Below are 20503 nucleotides of genomic sequence, written 5' to 3' on the forward strand. Positions count from 1 at the left end.
CAGACCTCAGGAGGGACATACTGGCACTGGAGCGTGTTTAGCGGAGATTCACACAGATGATCCCTGGAATGGTAGGTCTAACACACGAGGAACGGCTGAGGATCCTGGGATTGTATTCATTGGAGTTGAGAAGATTAAGGGGAGATCTAATAGAAACTTACAAGATAATACATGGCTTGGAAAGGGTGGACGCTAGGAAATTGTTTCCATTAGCGAGGAGACTAGGACCCGTGGACACAGCCTTAGAATTAGAGGGGGTCAATTCAGAACAGAAATGTGGAGACATTTCTTCAGCCAGAGAGTGGTGGGCCTGTGGAATTCATTGCCGCAGAGTGCAGTGGAGGCCGGGACGCTAAATGTTTTCTCAGCAGAGATTGATAAATTCTTGATGTCACAAGGAATTAAGGGCTATGGGAAGAATGCGGATAAGTGGAGTTGAAATGCCCATCAGCCATGATTGAATGGCGGAGTGGACTGGATGGGCCGAATGGCCTTACTTCCACTCCTATGTCTTATGGTCTTATTGTTGAGGATTCAGCTTCTATCTTCCCCCTGCTTCAGTGCAGCTCTGTCCTGCTGTATTCTGATTCAAGCAAAAGATCAGACAACAAATGCCAGCACTCTTGGAGATTAGAGTGTGATAAATATCTTGGCTCATCCAAACACTTGCATATTTGTGTAAACTAGCTCATGACACTTGTGCCTTCTTAGCTTAACACTGAAATGGTCACAATAGAGGAATTTCCCCACACCAGATGAAAACCTGCAATGGTTTAAACATTTAGCTTATTTCCTGTGATTACATCATTGCATTACAAATCCTGAGCATGAACTCAGTCTCCAGCCTGAGCTGAATTATTGGATTAATGCCGATTCCAGAAAGTGGAAAATCTGATCAAATCCAAAGGTTGCTCAGGGTGGCAAAACTATCACGGATGCACAAGCCCTTGCAAAGTTTACTGGATAGTCTCCTCTTACAACTAAATGCCTAATTAGTGGGATCCTGCTCTGCAGAGGTGTGTGACCACATTTTCCATGTGACAATGGTGACTGGAGTTTAAAAGCATCAGCCTTTCCACAGAGTGCAGGGGGTGGGGGGAGCGTGAATGATCAATCTCTGTACAAGAGTACATGCAAGAACAACTCAACTGGCAATACACCCAAAGTGGCAGGTCTCCAAAGGATAGAATGTTCTGTCGATAATGGAAGCATATTGCATGAAACACCAGCCTTGTCTTCTTGATACCCTCGGTGGAGTTTTAGCTCCGCCCCCAAATGTCCCTACTATTTGATCTAATTTGGAGTTAACTGGGGTCAGGAAGTTCTATTTGATCTCATCACTTGACACAACCAGCCCTATTGACTTCCTGTTGCAGCTTCTGACACACACCCAAACAGGCAGACAGTGTCTCAGCTAAGCACTGAATCAAGGTCCTGGGGTGGAGATGAATGGCAGATCCCATTCTTGTGCTACGATGAAAGAACAACACAACACTCCCTCAGCACAGCAGCAGCCCAGCTCCTGCAGAATTCATCTACAAATGGAAGCACGAGATTCCCAAATAAGCTGCATAAATTAGACCAGCTTCTACCTAAATGATTACGGTCTTGACTTGGTTGACATGAATTAGAATTAACAGCATGACTGAGACACACATACTAGTCAATATATCAGCAGGGTGGAGAGCAGAACGTTACACAGGCAGCTGTGTTAAGTAATATCTAGATATGATCAACCTTCAAAGAATTACTAACTCACCAGTGCAGCAAAAGTATACTTCTGATCCTTCTCTTGAAGAAACACCAACACGTCAGAAAGCAACACAGCCTGGACTTCTACAAAGCAAGAGATAAACATCTTAGATAAAAGGTGTTTAAGTACAAACCAGTCATAACCACAAGAGACAAGGTAAAGTCATATCAACTCTGAACAGGATGGTGTACTGCAGGGTTAATCATCCTTGGACAACTGCTCATCTTTTGCATATTTTAGTGCAGGTTCATCATCAACGTTTTGAGAGGTGAAGAGAAAGGGACAGTACTCCATCGCACCTTTCATTTCTCTTTGACTGGCAAACAGAGAAAATCACGTATGTATAGTTTCCTTTTGACTGTTTTCCTTTTAGATGATCTCTTTATAGGCACACAATTTCCTGACCTGACTTCTAGGATTTTAGGCATTGACTGGCAATTGTTTTCTGGAACGGTAAATGTGGAAGGACACACCTGCAATTCAATTCATGAAAACTACACTGTTTCCTAATACATGGTACTGACAAAAATGGGAATGGCTGGCAACTTTCCTTCCATCAAAAAAGTACAGAACCGATAACAGGCATAGTTCACGAAAGGTCTTTCATGAAGGAAATCTGCTGTCCTGACTTGGTCAAGCCTACATATGAGAGCAATGTGGTTGGCTTCAAACCATTCTCTTAAATGGTCAAGCAAACCACTCAGTTCAAGAGCAGTTCGGGATGGGCAGTGCACACTGATCTTGACATCTTCATACCATGAAAGAAGGAAGAAAATGTAGGGAAAGGACACATTTCAAACAGGAACTACATAGATCTTGGCTGCATAAAAAACTGGGGTGGATTAGATTTCAAACATAAACATCAAACACAAAACTTTAGTATCCATAGGCAAAGATGGGCCTGGAAATGGCTATGACAGAAGCACATAAGAATTATGGAGACAGGGAGCAGTCTATAGATAGTATATAGATATATTTTAGCAATTTGTAGAACAAAGATGCAATCCACTCCTCATTTATTCCCTCACTTGCAGGTTGGCATTTGGAGGAGAAATGTTAGATGCAGTGTTACCGATTATGGCCCTCCTTGCTAGAGGATGGCCTCTAGCACGGTCCGACCAACATCCCTTTGAAGAGTGCCGCGCACTTCATAAAGTGTAGAGGCTGTACCTTTTAGTCTTCCCGCTGAAGTCTTTAACGTAACAGGGCCATCATGTACCAGCTTTCTCCGGATCAAGTCTTCCTTTGCAAACATCTGGCCACTCTTCATCCTCATGATGGCCTTGGTCTCTGTTCTGCTGTGGATCTCCTGCAGTCTGGTTTTCTTTTCAAATTCACTGACTTTGTTATCTACTGCTGCGATCACCTCTTTTATCATGGCAAGTGCTTTTGTGAGATCAGCGTGATCGTCATCATTTTCTGTGAAGATCAGAGAAAAGGGATAATGTCCTCGATTCAGACTCACTCCCAAGTGCATGCTGGTACTCATGTTCCACCTGATCCTTCCCCCATCTTTCCTCATTTAACTCTTCCATTATTACACTCTCTCACCTCCACCCCCAAATGCTGATCTACCATTAAGTGGATCAATACTATTCACTTTAACCCCTCTGTGTGAACATGTTCTACACTCTCACTGTTACACATTTTCAGGTTTGACTTCAATAAAGTGACACATGCTGAATTGGGGTTCAGTGGCTGGATGGATAGCATGTGTGCTCACACGGTGAGCATTGACAGGCAATAACTTGGTGGGAGTGGAGGGTTGCCACTGGCTATCGATCAAAAAGCAGGAAACAGGGTTGATCTGTCTTTCCTGAATCCAAAATGGCAAGTAGCAGAACAAGAGATATTTTCTCATCAACCTGTTCAGACATCTGAACATAATTCTGCAGCAAGTAGGATGTAAACCCAAGCCTCCTGACTCAGAGACGGAGATACTACTGCCACGCCACAAGAGCCTCTAATAGAAAAAATAAGATTTTTCTAATCAACTTGTTCAAAGATGTTATAGCACACCACTGGAGCAGATGGGAATTGAACCCAGGCCTTCTAGTCAAGAGGTGGGGACATTACCACTGTGTCACAGGAGGCCCTGAATAGCAGAAGAGGAGCGACAGGCTTAATAAACGACACCTATTCCTGTGCCAGTGGTGACCTCCTACTGGGAAACGACAGTGTAGACAATTAGAATGAGTTCACAGCCTTTGCAAGGAGGGAACTAAGGGCATGTCACAGAAATGCCTTTACCTTTGGTATGCTGAATTATCCTCTGGACAATCACGGGATACTTGGTAATCCTTTGAGTAACCAGTAATATGCACTCCTGGATTCCTAATCTGCGAACTATGGAACTACTCATTTTTTTCTGCAAACACAAAATAGAACAATTTAGGCATGGATTGAGTTCTCCCAGGTTTCAAATTCTTCAGCTTTACAGTTGGCAGTGAGTGGAGTGGCTGTGATGACGCACCCGGACAAAGGCCTGGAACTTTTTCTCTCTTGCCAAGAGCTCTTTGCAAAAATTCACGGCGTCGTTGTGCTGCCCACAGAACTTCCCATACGTCTTCTTCATGCGCTCAGCACTCGGTCCAGAGAACTGCCAAACACAAACATGCATTACACACGAGAGATAGTGAAACACAAATCATTGCAGGTGGAGTCTTAAAAGTGTCACAGAATTGTGATGGTGCTGAAGGCAGCATCCAGCCCATCATACCTGTACCAGCTCTCCTACAAGCATTGTAATTTACTCATGTTCATCGACTCAAAGCTCAGAAGTCCTTCTGCCCATCGAGTCTGTGCTGACCCATGTATACTAGTACCACTTTCCAGCACTTGGCCCATACCCTTGCAAGACATTTCAAGTGCTCATCCAAATTCTTTTGGAAGATTGCAAATTCGATTCTAGCCCTGGACGACTGTGCGTGTGGAGTTTGTATATTTTCCCCGTGTTTGTGTGGGTTTCCGCTGGGTGCTCTGGTTCCTCCCGCAGTCCAAAGATATGCAGGTAAGGTGGATTGGCAATGGTAAATTGTCCCAAAGTGTCAAGGATGTAAAGGTCAGGTGGGTTAGCCATGGTAAATGTGGGGTAACAGGGATAGAGTGGATCTGAGTGGGATGCTCTTCAGAAGGTCAGTATGGACTCGATGGGCTGAATGGCCAGCTTCCACACTGCAGGGATTCTATGATTTCCACTGCCCTCCCAGCAGTGCACTCTAGATTCCCACCATCTCCTGGTGAAAACATTTTGTGCTTTTCCCTTGTATCCATGCACATTATTTCTATTCAAGTAATCATTTTGTGTCCTCCTGAATGGCTCAATTATACCTGCTCCACCACATTTCCAGACAGGGCATTCCATAACCTGAGTACTCACTGAATGAAAAAGGTTCTCTTCATTTCACCCTCTTTTGCAGATCACTCTTGATCTACGCCCTCTCATTCTCCCTCCTTTCACAAGTGGAACGACTTCTCTCTATCTACTCCATCTGGTCTGATCATGATTCTGAAATCCCCCACCAGATCTCCTCCTAGGCTTCTTCTCTCCAGGGAGAAGCCCCCAACCTTTTCAATCTACCCCCATCACCTGGCTTCACTCAAAGATTGCCAAGGCAAGCCAAAAGTAGTGGGGGACAATAAGCTGCACCCAAGCATGAAGCACCATTTTCAGGAGACAAAACAATTGGGGGAGTGCAGCAGGAAAAAGCATTATTAAAACACATAATTGGTTAAGAGAATGATTCCTGAAGAAGGGCTTATGCCCAAAACGTCGAATCTCCTGCTCCTTGGATGCTGTCTGACCTTCTGCGCTTTTCCAGCAACACATTTTCAGCTAAGAGAATGATTCAACTCAAAAACAGCAGGAGGCCATTTAACCTCTTCAGCCTATTCCACTATTCACTGTTGACCCATTCAATTTCTTTCAAACATTCATTCACAGAATGAGGGCATCGCTGGCTAGGTCAGCATTTATTGCCCAAGCTTTATTTTCCCAGAGGGCAGTTAAAAGGCATTGCTGTGGGTCTGGAATTATATGTAGGTCAGGTCAGGTAAGGTTGGCAGTTTCCTTCCAGAAGGGACACTAGTGAGCCAGATGGGATTTTCCTGACAATGGTTTCATGGTCACCAGTAGATTCTTAATTCCAGATTTTGTTTATTGAATTCAAATTCCACCATCTGATATGGCAGGATTTGAACCCAAGTCTCCAGAACATTGCATGGGTCTCTGGATGAACAGTCCAGCAAAAATACCACTAGGCCATTGCCTCTTGTGAATTTTGCTTCACTTGTTTGCCTTTCTAAATAAAAATGACTGGGAAAACACCACTATCATAGGACAAGCCAGACAGAGAACAGCCAGAGAATTCCTAGAAGCATGGCATTCATCCCCAAACTCCATCAATAGACACATTGACCTGGACACCATATACAAACCACTACAGCTGAAACTGACACCCGGAAACGGCAAGAACATCCATCAACAGACACATCGACCTGGACCCCAGATACAAATCACTGCAGCTGAAACTGACACCCGGAAGCGGCAAGAACAAACCAATGTAAATACCGAAAGAAACATCAAAGCAGCGCTTCACACGAGGCTCCCACCGCACTGATGATGTTCCCTAGCCAGGGAACGAAACGTTTGCAGCAAAAACTTCCAGCTCGGCGAGCAGAACCACAACAAAAATGAATCTGTTGGCCGCCATCTTGAAAGCTCAAACAAACCTTAGAAGCAATGAAACTTCTGAATGTATATGGGGGTTACAACAGTCAGCACAGAGAGAAGTAGGCATTTCTTTATGCAGAGATTTGGGAACATTTGGAACTGTCCGAGAGGATTGGGTATGCTCTATAATTGTGTACATTTAAAACTGAAAACAATAAATATTTGATTTTGGAGGGATATGGGGAGTGGGCAGGAAAACAGAGTTGTGACAGGAACTCAGCTGTGATGTTAGAGAATGGTGGAGTAGACTTGAGGGGTAGAATGGTTTACCGTGTTCTTATTTCTTAAATTCTTATTTTTCAATGGTTAGCCTGGGTCTCAAACATCTTGATGGGAAAAGCATGCTTGTGAGTCACACGTAAACCCTATGCTACCGTCGACTTGATGGTGTTCTCATTGAGGATTCATTCAGCACTAAGCCAACAGCAGCAATGTTAGGGACAGTCCAGATCAAAGCTGCGGCCTCACAAAATTCAAACAGTAAATCAGGTCGCCTGAGGGTTGCACAGCCCAGAGTAAAATTAGTTCAATAGAAAGCCACATTGCCCATCCAGTCCTCTCTGAGGAGAGATCCGGTCAGTCCCATTTCCCAGCTCTATTCCTGTAACCCTGAACACATACTCGTCCCTGTGTGTTACAGTTGGGATACCTAATCCCCAACTTTCAATTTAAAAAGAACAATTAAACAAACACATTGGCTCAGTGAATCCTTTTTACCTGATTCACCAGAATGTCTCCGATCTTTCTAATGAAGAAGTTCCGCTCACTGTTTGCCACCAAGGACTCTTTCCTCTTCTCTAGAATCCGATAGAGGAACTGTGTGTGGATGTCTATCAGATCTTCCAGGCAGGGAAAGATACGTTCCACTGTCGAGGTTTCAAACTGCAGCTCCTTTGTCATCCCTTTGCTGTAGATTTCAGACATGATCTTCAGAGTTCGGAGGTGGTGCATTTCCGTCTGCATTAACTCTGAAGAAGCACACATCAACCAGTCAGATGCCAAGTATACACAGGGTTCGGCACCAATACCAGTTTGCCAACAATGTTGTGCACACCCTATGATATTTACAAATTATCAAGACTTTTTGTATAAAGTTTCTATTTCTCATCCTTGCTCCAGTTTCTCTTTCCCTGCTGTAAACTCCATGGACTTAGTTTTTAAATGATCACTACTTCTTTTGAATGGTTTTCTATTGTGACATCTAGCACTTTGCCCAGCCTTCATTCTCACTGCGTCAAGACTTATTTTTAAACACACTGGCCTTCTGCTCAAGCCCCCAACAGTAAAATTCCTCCCTTAGATTTCCCAAACCTGGTTCTCTTACAAAATACCTCTCAGTTTACGTTAGCCTCTCTAACCTCAAGTGTTTCCCTGATTGCTGGGCCTTGTACCCTTCCTGGAGATTCCTCAATATAAAATGAGAAGGGCAAGGAGGAAACTTTTGCAACTGAGAGGTAAGAGACCTTTGAAAAGGTCATTGTAACAGACAACATTAATGGTTTCAAGGGACACTCATCTGCATGCCTGGGGAATAGATCGAAGGAAGCAGTGAGGATGTTGATTGGTGATGTTCATTTATATATATAAAAGGAACAAGACTAATTTGAATTCAGGGCCTTTCCTGCTCCAATAAAGTCTTCAAACGTAAAATCATTCCATTTAAGACAGGAATAAGTGTCAAATCTTACCATAGATAACATCCTGCCGTTTAATCACATCCTTCTTCTGTTGACACACAAAGTCGTTGTCCACTACTAGGCTCCAGGAGTCTGCTTCCAGTTCTTTCGCATCGGACTCGAACTCTCCCATCAGCTGCCCGTCCATGACATCTGTACCTGTGGGAGCGTGCAGTACACATGCAGAGTCTGACAATAAACATCAATGTTCAGCACCTACTGTAACATCACATTACCACACGCACGTGCACATGGACAGCAAAATTCTCAATTAATACATCTGTTTTTGGTGGCTGCTGATAAAATTCAGGTGTCAAAAATCATGTGGCTATATCATGGTCCCTTCTCACAAACTGGAGACATCACAAGTCTCCAAATAAATGCTGCATTTTTTAAATGTACCTTAAGATTAAGCATAATTTTATGCCCAATGTAAATAACTTTCAAAACACCAACTTGCTGCTGCCAATACAGTGGCGTGTCAACCACAATAAGAAAGGTACAGTTTCAATATAAAGAAGACTGGTAGTAAATTCAATGGAGCCCAACAGAGTGTGTTGCGCGTGTGCACACATGTGAGTGTGTGTTTGTTCACGCAACTGTACCTGCAAGAGTGTGATATGGTTAGGTTACCTCCTTCACTGATGAGATGTTCTAATCAACTCAGGTCTTGGAAGACTGTGATCCAACAAGTCGAGTAACAGAATCTCATCTTGGTGATGATGTATTAGCTCAGTGAAGATATTTTGAGCTAGACTCTGATCTGAACAATTTGAGTTTTATGCTTTGTGATGTCAGGTATCAATGACCCAACTCAGGCTACTGATCTCCTCAGCCTCCGAAATGAACATTTGTATCCGAACAGAGTATGAGATGGGTTCATCACCTTCATTACAACAGCAGGCAGAGGAACAGTGTGTGCAGGCTTTGAGCTGTGATTTGCACAACACGTTTCAAGGAATTCACACACACACTGAGATTCAGCAGTTCTCTATCCTTTACAAAGATGCTGTTGTTATTTTTTGTGCCGCCTATATTTCCACCTTCTAACGTTCTGTAAAGGGGAACTGTGTGTTTTGTTTACTTACTGATTCATTGGTTTTTCATTCTGAGTGTTTTGAAGACACTCAAGTTAGAATTTTAAAATAGAATAAAGGAGCCGTGCACTAAACACTACTCTTACCTTCATCAGTCAGTGACTCCATTGACTCGGTCACTTGTTTGATGTGGTTTAAAGAATCTGTCGACTGTGACAAAACCCGCCAAGATGCAAGGGAGGTTTCATCAATCGTAGATCTGCACAGGACAACAAATAAACACCATGAGGTAGGAAATAAACTGAACTGCAATTGCATTAACATATCAAAATAAACAGTTTCTTGAAAACAATGGTTTTCTGGGTGTGGAACCAGGTTTGATTCCAGCCTCGGGTGACTGTCTGTGTGGAGTTTGCACATTCTCCCCGTGTCTGCATGGGTTTCCTCCGGGTGCTCCGGTTTTCTCCCACAGTCCAAAGATGTGCAGGTTAGGGTGAATTGGCCATGCTAAATTGTCCCATAGTGTCCAGGGATGTGATGACTAGGTGGACTAGCCATGGGAAATGCAGGGATAGGTTAGTGGGTCTGGATGGGATGCTCTTTGGAGGGTCAGTGTGGACTCAATGGACTGAATGTCTTGCTTCCATATTGCGGGGTTCTATGATTCTGTTAAGTTTACAGCTGTAAGCACTGCCTACAATACTCAAATACGCAGATCAGAATATCTCATTACACCTGATTAATGAATATCAGCAAAACCATCAACTGAAGCATTAAAATTGGCCTCATCGCCTTTAGGCTGGGTGGGAGATACATCAGTGGTGTCCTCTATTGACTGCTGTTCGATGACATTTACATAAAAATATCTGTGTTTAAATGTGTGTTCAGACAATGCCCTCCCCTCAGGAGCTTTATCTAGACATACATCCAAAAACTAGGCACTTGGGAGAGGCTTACATTGGCCTACATAGAAACACAGCATAGAATCAGGCTATTCGGCCCAAATACACCAAGTTTCTTCCTATCATTCCTCCTCTTAGTAGATCATCCAAACCATCTATTCCCTTCCCTTTCATTTGCTTACCTCGCTTCCCCTCAAATACACTGATACTCAGAATGGTTGCAAATTCTCCGTTCTCACCATTCTTTGGTGAAAGTAGTTTCTTTGGAATTCCTTTTTGAATTTCTTACTAAATGTCTGACATTGTTGGCCTCAAGATGCTCCTCCCCACAAGAAGGAACTTTCCCTTTTGCATCCACTCTATAAAAATCTTTCATAAACTTAAAGACGTCAAGCAGATCACCCCTCAGTCTTCTGTTATCTATGAGACCCAGTGGCCATTGTTTCCTGATAATGTATTTCCACTCATTTTTGGTTTCATCCTTGCAAATCCATTGGCGCCCTCTCCGTTACCTCTATGTGCTTTAATGGAATTACAGGATTACTGATATCTGTAAAACTAAACCCCCCAGTCTGGACAGAACAGTGAGCAAACAAACAAAGGGAACATGTTTTCATTTTGGAATCATAATGCTAGGATACAAACACTACCACATGATATAATTATCACACACTAGCGATAACAGGAGATGCCTCCTTTCAAAGAAAAAAGTTTTTTGAACTTTAAGGTACAAAATGCTGGAGTTCTGGCTTTATCATTGTCCTTTCTGCAGTAGACTGGTGAAGCAATGATGCATTGGGATGAGAAACTCCCAAATCAAGAACAATGAGGCCACAAGGATGAGCGTGTTAAGGCTTCCACCTGCTCCATGAATGACAACACTTCCGCTCTGCTCCGTTCAACTAAAAACCAATAATAATGTAACGGGTGGATGCTGTTGCCCCCCAAGTTTCTATGTCAGGGTATTCTCACCTTTCACTTTATTTGTGGTTAATCTGTGCACTAGTAATCATTGGCTTATTTAGGTTCCTTCTTCCAGCCTAGTGAATACCAGATGATGTGCTGACTTAAAAGAAAATTCATTCATAGAGATGTACAGCATGGAAACAGACCCTTTGGTCCAACTCGTCCATGCTGACCAGATATCCCAACTCCATCTAATCCCACCTGCCAGCATCTGGCTCATATCCCCCAAACTCTTTCTACTCATACACTTATCGAGATGCCTTTTAAGTGTTGCAATTGTACCAGCCTCCACCACTTCCTCTGGCAGCCCATTCCATACATGCACCATCCTCTGTGTAAAAAAGTTGTCCCTTAGGTCTCTTTTATATCTTTCCCCTCTCGCCCTAAACCCACGCCCTCTAGGTCTGGACTCACCCACCCAGGGAAGAGACTGTCTATTTATCATACCCATTCGTGGGATGTGGCTATCACTGGCTGGGTCAGCATCTATTGCCCATCTCTAACTGCCCCTAGACTATGAGGCTTGTGAAGCCATTCAGAGGACCATTAAGAGACAACCATGCTGCTGGAAGTCTGGCGTTACATGGAGACCACAGCAGGTAAGAATGGTAGATTTGCTTCCCTAAGGGCATAAGTGAATAAGATGGGCATTAACAAACATTGAAAGTGGTTGCATAGGCATCATTAAATTGGCTTTCAGTTTCAGATTTTTATTCAATTCAAATTGTACACTCTGCCATGGTGGGATTCAAACCCATGCCTCCAGAACTACAGTAAGTAACTCTGATCGCTACACAGTAGATGAGATAGTATAAGCAACAGATTTCATAAAAGGACAACAATGTGAATGTTCCAACTTGTTGACAATTCCACCATCAGGACTAAAGCTGCCGCCGGTGGGTGGCACGATGGCACAGTGGTTAGCACTGCTGCCTCACAGCGCCTGAGACCCGGGTTCAACTCCCGCCTCAGGTGATTGACTGTGTGGAGTTTGCACATTCTCCCCGTGTCTGCGTGGGTTTCCTCCGGTGCTCCGGTTTCCTCCCACAGTCCAAAGATGTGCGATTCAGGTGAACTGGCCATGCTAAATTGCCCGTAGTGTTAGGTAAGGGGTAAATGTATGGGTGAGTTACGCTTCGGCGGGTGGGTGTGGACTTGTTGGGCCGAAGGGCCTGTTTCCACACTGTAAGTAATCTAATCTAATAATTTTTGAGATAGAGGTATCAGTTTATGGGAAGGCAAAAGCAGTGCATCGTAAATGTGCATTATCAGGGAAACAAGCTGTACATGTGAATGTTTCAGTAGCTTGGTTTGTTAGGGTTGCTCTAGGTGGCTGATGATACAAAAACAGAACTTCTGGAAGGATTCATAAGGCTGCTCACTGCTGGAAATATATTCTCAGCTTAAAGATGGGTCAACAGAGATTCCTGATTCCTGGGAAGATTGATAAAGAAAGACTGACTGGAATAGGTCTAAACTCTTTGACATTCAGAACAAAACAAAATCGCATTGAAATGCACAATATTCTGAGAGACAGGGTCATAAAGTCATAGAGATATACAGCATAGAAGCAAACCCTTTGGTCCAACTAGTCTATGCCGATCAGATATCCTTTATAAATCTAATTCCATTTGCCAGCTTTTGGTCCATATCCCTCTAAACCCTCCTATTTATACCCCATCCAAATGTCTTTTAAATGTTGTAATCATATTAACCTCCACCACTTCCTCTGACAGCTCATTATACACACGCACCATCCTCTGTGTGAATAAGTTGCCCTTTAGGTCCCTTTAATCTACTTCCTCTCTCACCCTGAACCTCCACACTCCTAAGGTGAGAGGGTGGAATTTGAAATAATATTTCCCCTGGTTTGACAATCTGGAACTGTACATCTGTGGCTCAGGATAAGGGCCCAGCCATTTGGGATTGGGATGAAAAAGATAAGTTACAAATATGTTGCAGCTTGCACAACCTCAGAAAAACCCTGCAGCATGATCCTACCTACTTTTGGAGTCTAATTACAGCTGTAATAAAAGAAATGCAGCAGCCAATTTTGCAGAGAAAGCTGCAAAATCACAGCAGTAATGTGATAATGATCAGTTTTGTTTGGTGATATTAACTGAAGGATAAGCACTGGACAGGAAACAAAGCAGAATGCCCTTGATACCTTTGCCTTCACAATACAATAGCTGTTTTTAAAACACTCATCTGAGGAGACAAACAGCTAAGTTCAAGGTAACCATGTCGAGTCAACATGGTTTTGTGAAAGGAAAATCATGTCTGATCAATCAATTGGAGTTCTTTGAGGAGATAACGTGTGGAGACTGGGAACTAGTACTTAGCTTTCCAGATGGCATTTGATAAAGTGCTGAAAATTAAAACTCATGGGATAGGGAGTAACTATATTGGCTAGATATTAGCTGGACAGATACTAGCTGACTAACAGGAAGCAGAAAATAAGCACAAATGGGTCTTTGTTGGGTTGGCAAGATGTGACAAATGGTCCTGGAAGCTCAAGTGCTTACAATTTATATAAATGACTCAGATGAAGGGATCAAAGATACGCTTGCTAAACCTGCTGATGCCACAGACGGGTAGGAAAGCAAGTTAAGAAGAGGATATAATGAGGTTACAAAAAGATGTGAAACAAAGAACTGCAGATGCTGGAAATCGAGTACAAGGACAGAAATAGAAATTGCTCGCCGCACTCAGCAAGGCTGGCAGCATCTGTGGATAGTAAGCAGAGGTAGCATTTCAAGTCCAGTCACCCTTCTTCAAAACAAAATGATATAGCGAGGTTAAGTGAGTGGGCTAAGATGTGTCAAATGAAGTACAATATGGGAAAGAGGAAATTTGTCAATTTGGTATAAGAATAGAAAAGTCGTGCTAAATGTCGATATATTGCAATTTTGTGATACAGAGGGTCTGGGTGATCTTTGTGCATGAGTCACAAGGTGTTAGTGTGAAAATACAGCAAGTAATTAGAAAAGCTCACAGAATGTCAGCACTCAACACAAGGAGGAATTAATATGAAAGGAGGGAGACATTAGTTATAAAGGGAATGGTGAGACCGTATCTGGAGTATTATACCATGTATCTTATTTGAGAAGGGATATAACTATATTGGAGGCAATAAAGAGAAGATTTACTGGACCAACACCTGGAATGGGGAGGGGGTGTCTCATAAGGAAAAGATTTGGATAGATTAGGATTGTATCTGCTGGAGTTTAGAAGTGCCTTTATTGAAACACATAACATCCTGAAGGGATCCGAAGACAAATGTGGAGACTATGTTTCTTCTTGTGGGAAAATCTTGGGGGTCACTGCTTAAAAATAAGGGATTGTCCACTCAAAACAGATGAGGAAAACCTTTCAAACAGTCTTGAGTTTTAGGAAAAGGAGCAGAGTCCTCGAATATTTCCATGGCAAAGTAGACCAGATTCTAGTTAAGCAAGGGACAGAAGGTTATGAGGGGTAGGCAGGACAGCAAATTTGAGGTAACAATCAGATCAGCCTGATCTTATTGAATGGCAGAGTAGACTGAAGGGAGTGAATGGCCCACTTCATATGTATGTTCATTCATCAATGCCTGCAGTGTCCACTGTCCCTTTTGGACATTTTACTAACTCAGGGAAGAACAAGTGCTCACTATTTCCAGTTCATTTAAAAAGAGATCTTTCACACAAATCATTCAGCACTTCCATACACTATATAAATATTCCGACTTACCCTGCAATATTAGCTATTGACATACTCTTGGAGAGTGATCGGTAGAGGGGCATTTTCCTGTTAGGAGCGCTCAATACGTTGTCATCTTGAAGAATTATTGCTGACCTTGGGCGTTCTTTGGGTTGGAAAGCTAAATAAATGAAGCACAAGCACAGCAAATAAATATGAAACTCCTAAATGCTATCTCACTCATAACAGAATAGCAATTTATTGTCACACGTATTTTTACAAAAATACAGTGAAAAGTTTTATAAGTCATCATTCCACAGCACCTGTAATTCATGGCATAGATAAGAAAAAATATAAGGTAGCTTATTATGGAGCAGATAACCCATGAATCACATCTGAGATATCGCGATTTGCTGATACTAACCCATGTTGGTTTCTGAAATAGGAGGTATCTCTAAGGAAGAATGATGCAATGAACAGCTCTTTGCAAATTCACAATACTGCAGCAGGGTACTGCAGCTAGTGAGAAATATAACACATAGCTTGGATACTAATGTCAGGGCCACTCTGTGGGCAAGCCCTTGGGAAGCCTCCTCATGGAGCCCGATAAAGAACCAGAGAATCAAGCAACACTGACGGATAATAAAGAGTTAAAAATACTGGAGATCACCCAACATCCTATTCACCACTACAGACTGTTACCACATTGGCAGAACTGTACCCAACAGTGCTTCACCATAGCACAGCACAGCTCAAAATGTTCACTCCAAACACAGTCCATGTCTGGAAGGTTAACATCTATAACTATAACACAATTGGGTTTATTCCATTAGTGGAGCAAGTATGAAAACAGACACATTTTTCAAAATGGTGACATTGTAGTGACAATGCTGTGTAAAACCTGCATCCCATTAACTGGATCAAATATATGAACATGCCCAAGGCATTACATTGAATGAACTCTAAATACAGATCAAACGCTGCTTACTTTTATTTCGCATATTGACGGCAGTGGGTAATGTTGAAGAATCTTGGGCCTGAGGGGCTTTCTGCTGCTGAAATAGAAAGGATTTGATACAAATCAACACGATGGTACAACACTGAAAAATATACACACTGCTAAAGTCTCTCCTTACAACTTCTCCTGGCATGCATGAACACTTCCCAATATAGGTGCCTTATTGGAAGAATTGAGGCAGCAAACAGTTCCAATGGTGGCACAGTTCAAAAGATATTTATAGATCAAGATGGACCTCCAAACTTCTTTCGTGACATCCAATCATTATGGTAGAATATTTGTCTCAAATATTCCAACCGGAAGTTAATTTCATATTCGGATTATTCTTACATTGAAACTAGGAATAGGCCAGTTGGCCCTCTGATCTTGCTCCACCACTAAATGGCTGATCCTCTATCTTTGATGTTTTCAAAGTGAGAAGTATGCTGTGAAATTGTCAGGAGATATCACTGTCTTGTGTATACATCTGATACTGTGCGAGCATGGCATACAACTTGGTTTGCCTGCCTGGACACACTCCCGTATTAGCAAAGATGCTAAGTTGAATATTTTTAGAATTGTTAAATAATTAAGCCATGGATCTCGGTCCTAGAAGAAGTGGATAAGTTGTTGTACGCACAATGTTGTGAACGTTTCTAGTAAGGCTACCACAGTAAATGCAAGTCAATGTAATATGAGCAAGCAATTCAGCTAAAGAAAAATGGGCATGCAATGGAATTGTTTGTCTCACTGAAACATGCCTTGATACTGGAAAGGTTGGGAACCACAGTTCTATCTCAGTGCATATTCCTGCTTTCACCCCATCCTCCTGGATGCATTTAAAATCCAAAAAATTATCAATCTCTTTCTTACTGAGACTGGGAGATTTGAGTTATAAGGAGAGGCTGGACAGGCTGGGGCCTTTATTCCCTGGACAGCAGGAGGCTGAGAGGTGACTGTAAAATGATTATTAAAATCATGAGGTGCATAGATAAGGTGAATTGTCGATGTTTTACCCCAGGGTAGGAGGGGTTCAAAATTAGAGGACATAGGTTTAAAGTGAGAGAGGAAATATTTAAAAAGGTTCTGGGGGGTAACTTTTTTCACAGAGAGGGGGGTGCATATTGGAACAAGCTGTCAGAAGAAGTGTCAGCTATAGCTACAATTACAACAGTTAAAAGACATGTGGACAAGTACATGGATAGGAAAGGTTTAGAGGGATAAGGTACAAATGCAGGCAAATGGGACTAGCTCAGTTTAGGAATCCTGGTCAGTGTGGATGAGTTGGGCTGAAACGTTGGTTTCTGTGTTGTACAACTCTATAAATATCTTCAGTGATTTGGCCTCCAGTCTTCTGCAGAGCATTCCACAGGTTCACTATCCTCTGAGTGAAGCAACCTTTTCTCATGTCAGTTCTAAATTGTTCATCTTGTTTCCTGAGACAATGCCCTCGGGTTCTAGACTCCTTAATGAGGGAAATCAGCCTCCCTGTGTGTAGAATTTTACACCTTTCTGCAATAACCCAGGAAATCTGATTGGAAAGGAACACGATTTATTGTTAAACACCAAAATAGAGCCATTATTCATGGCTAGTCCCAGTCAGGGAAGATGGTTCAGTACAACCACCCCCGGTCTGCCTTTTTTTCAAAGGGCATCTGCAACCAAACAGCTTTCCCAGATCACCATGACTTTTTATTTTAAACCATTAACAGCACCAGTAAATCATTCATGTCGCCAATTCGAAATTTACATGCAAAGCCCATCAGTGGCCGATGTCTGCTTTATAGATACTATTGAATCAACTTGTTCAGGGCTGTTACTCTGGAGAAGGGGGAATGTGAATCCAGATCTCCTGGCCCAGAGGTAGGGACACTACGACCTCACCACAACAGCCCTCTTCAAGGACTTAGGTGATGGGTTCCAGTTGGGCAGGGGCATTGCCTGTTACCAAGCTATTTTACTAAGCAACCTGTTCAGAGGTGCTATCAGTAAGTCCTCATTCCTGATGAAGGGCTTATGCCTGAAACGTCGAATTTCCTGTTCCTTGGATGCTGCCTGACCTGCTGCGCTTTAACCAGCAACACATTTTCAGCAGAGGTGCTATCACACAACCCTGCAGCAGATGGGACACAAACCCCCGGCCTTCCAGTCCGGGGTAGAGGCACTACAAGTGTACCACAAGAGGGACCCTTACATGTTACCAAGGGTGCTCATGCTCAATGAGCTTCACAAGCAGATTAGCCAGTGATTCTCCATGCGCTTTTTACGGATTATTACAGTTTGAATTGGATTCTCTCTCTCCATCTAAACTCTCATGGACACAGGCCCAGTCAAACAAATCTCTCCTCTTAGAACAGTCCTGCCAACTAGGGTGTCAGCCTAATAAAACGCTACTGCACTCCTTGTATGACAAGTATTTGCTCTCTGAGTTAGGGAGAGAAAAGCGTTTGGCAATAATCCAGGAATGACCTCACCCAGGCCTTATATAACTGTAGTAAGACATCCCTCCTTCTGAATTCAAACTTCATAGCATAAAGACTTTCCTGACATCAGTCCTAGATCGGATTTATACTGCTTTGAATCTCTCCTTGTTAGACCTAGCCATTGTAGGTTTACGGTTTTGATTTTTGTACTCCATCTATTTCTCTGCAAAGTCCCTTCCTGAAGTTAGGGCTCAGTCTCAAGGCTGTGGTCAGTAATGCCCTCAGGTTTTACAACCTCAAATGTAGCTAAACCTGGATAGAACACAATGTTTGGTAGCATCTATAGTTCATCAGTTCCAAAGCAGAGTCATGTACCACTCCAAACGTGAACTCTCTTTGTCTCCACAGATGCTGCCAGACCTGATGAGTTTCTCCACTGCTTTCTGTTCTTAGTTTACAACAGGAGAACTCCCCTTTCCTTCTTCCAATAGTGCAACAGGAACGTTTGTTTCATATCTCATCCAGTTAGCGCATTGTACAGCATTATGAAGTATCAAGCTGGAACATGTGCTCAAGTACATGGTGTGGGTCTGGTATTCAAAAGCTTTGGACTCACTGGTGAGGGTACCATCACTTTATTAAATTGACAGATTGGAGCCTTACGCCACATTGAACTTTAACAATGACCTGGAAGTGCATGATGCTGACATTAAGTTCCTGAGATGAGATGAGCAGAACTGAGTATTCCAGTTCCTCACAGCAACATCTGTCACTGAGAGCAACAATAAAAGCTCACCAGGAACACGAGTGCGCTAAAAATGCTTCTTGTACCACGAACAGAAATTAGGAGAATAAATACCTTCTGTTTAATCTTGTTACAGGAGGGCAGACTATCCCTGCAACCCTTGTGAACTTGAGCATTACAACCTGAAGAGATATAAAAATGTTCAGTTGTTAGAGATAAGACTTGATCCAGATTCAGCTACAAGAAGCTGCACGTAAACCACAACAGGTTTTTAAAAAAATCTATTACCCAAGAAGGGGAGCAGTTTTTTTTGGCACTTAATTTTGTCAGATTTCAGAGAACAGGATGTAGTGAGATGCAATTACGATGACTACAACAGATTTCATTTGTGTAATAAATTCAATGCAGGAGCATGTCCCAAGGTAGATCATAGGAACGTAACCAGACTCAATAAGCCAGAATAGTGAACGCAGAGAAGCCAAGATGGGGTGAGAGAGTTAGAGGTCCACAAGGGCAGAAAAAATTAGCAGCAGCAAGAAGAACACACAGAGGGAGAGAGACATCGAATAATTATTTTTGTTTCTGACTTACACCATTGACAGTTCTTTTGGTTTTTAAACATTGGAGTTTGACTTTCCTGACAGTTTCTGCAAACAAACCCAAGGCATTTCTTGGTGAATGGACACACATTTGGGCTTAGACCACTAATGAGCTTGGACTAAGCCTCAAACGTTCTCTGAATCATGTCCCAGGGTCACACTGTTCACTCGGCCTGCCTACTGTGATGTTAATTATTCTTTCAGCTGGGACTTTTTTCACTGGAGCGTGGGAGGTTGAGAGATGACCTGAATGAAGTTTACAAAATAATGAGAGGTATAAATAGAATTTATGGTAGTTGTCATTTCCCTAGGATGGAAGACTTCAAGACTAGGGAGTACATTTCTAAGGTGAGAGGAGAGAGATTTAAAAAGGACATGAGAGATAAATGTTTTACACAGAGGGTGGTTGGCATGTGGAATGAACTTCCAGAGAAAGTGATGGATGTGGGTACAATTACAACGTTTAAAAGATATTTGGACAGATACATGAATAGGAGTGTTTTGGAGTGATATAGGCCAGGAGCAGGCAGGTGGAACTAGTAATGTTTGGGATTACAGTTGGAATGGACTGGTTGGACTGAAGGGTCTGTTTCCATGCTGTATGACTTGGTGATGACAAGATTGAGAATTCCAGAAAAAGAGACAGGTAAGTTGAGGGATAGTGACAGATACTCAGATAAAAGGAGGCAGCGGGTAATTCTAACACTGCAAATATGAAACCATCACAACTATGAAGCAGGTGATGAATAGATGTTTAAAGAAGAAAAATGCAAGCCATACTTCAATCAGATCCTTCAGTAGAGGACCAGATCTATCATTGGTAAGTTTTGACCGAGTCACGTTGGTAAAGAGGTGTTACTATTTGGGAATTCTATTTTTTGGAACACAGTACTTCTTTAAGAAAATTCTTCAACTTGCACTTAAACATAACTTGTCATTCATGCAGGAAAACTGGTCCAAGAACTTCTGGGCATGTTGAATATGAAGGAATGATA

At 42.5% G+C, this 20503-nt stretch overlaps 1 protein-coding gene across 8 annotated transcripts in view; it reads right to left on the minus strand.

The window, feature by feature from the left end:
* The window catches only part of LOC132834379 (A-kinase anchor protein 13-like), a 416727-nt gene that overhangs the window by 34112 nt on the left and 362112 nt on the right, over positions 1-20503 (minus strand). For 7 of the 8 annotated variants that reach the window (XM_060853223.1, XM_060853225.1, XM_060853232.1 and 4 more), the window contains 10 exons: positions 19024-19091; positions 15733-15799; positions 14796-14925; positions 9345-9457; positions 8174-8350; positions 7203-7453; positions 4227-4352; positions 4004-4121; positions 2924-3172; positions 1760-1836 (listed from right to left, as the gene is read on the minus strand). In XM_060853223.1, the coding sequence (XP_060709206.1) occupies positions 1760-1836; positions 2924-3172; positions 4004-4121; positions 4227-4352; positions 7203-7453; positions 8174-8350; positions 9345-9457; positions 14796-14925; positions 15733-15799; positions 19024-19091 (1376 nt within the window). The remainder of the gene's footprint in view (positions 1-1759; positions 1837-2923; positions 3173-4003; positions 4122-4226; positions 4353-7202; positions 7454-8173; positions 8351-9344; positions 9458-14795; positions 14926-15732; positions 15800-19023; positions 19092-20503) is intronic. The other variant, XM_060853229.1, reaches the window with a different exon arrangement.

Source organism: Hemiscyllium ocellatum, chromosome 39 (assembly GCF_020745735.1).
Source record: "Hemiscyllium ocellatum isolate sHemOce1 chromosome 39, sHemOce1.pat.X.cur, whole genome shotgun sequence".
NCBI classification, from domain to species: domain Eukaryota; kingdom Metazoa; phylum Chordata; class Chondrichthyes; order Orectolobiformes; family Hemiscylliidae; genus Hemiscyllium; species Hemiscyllium ocellatum.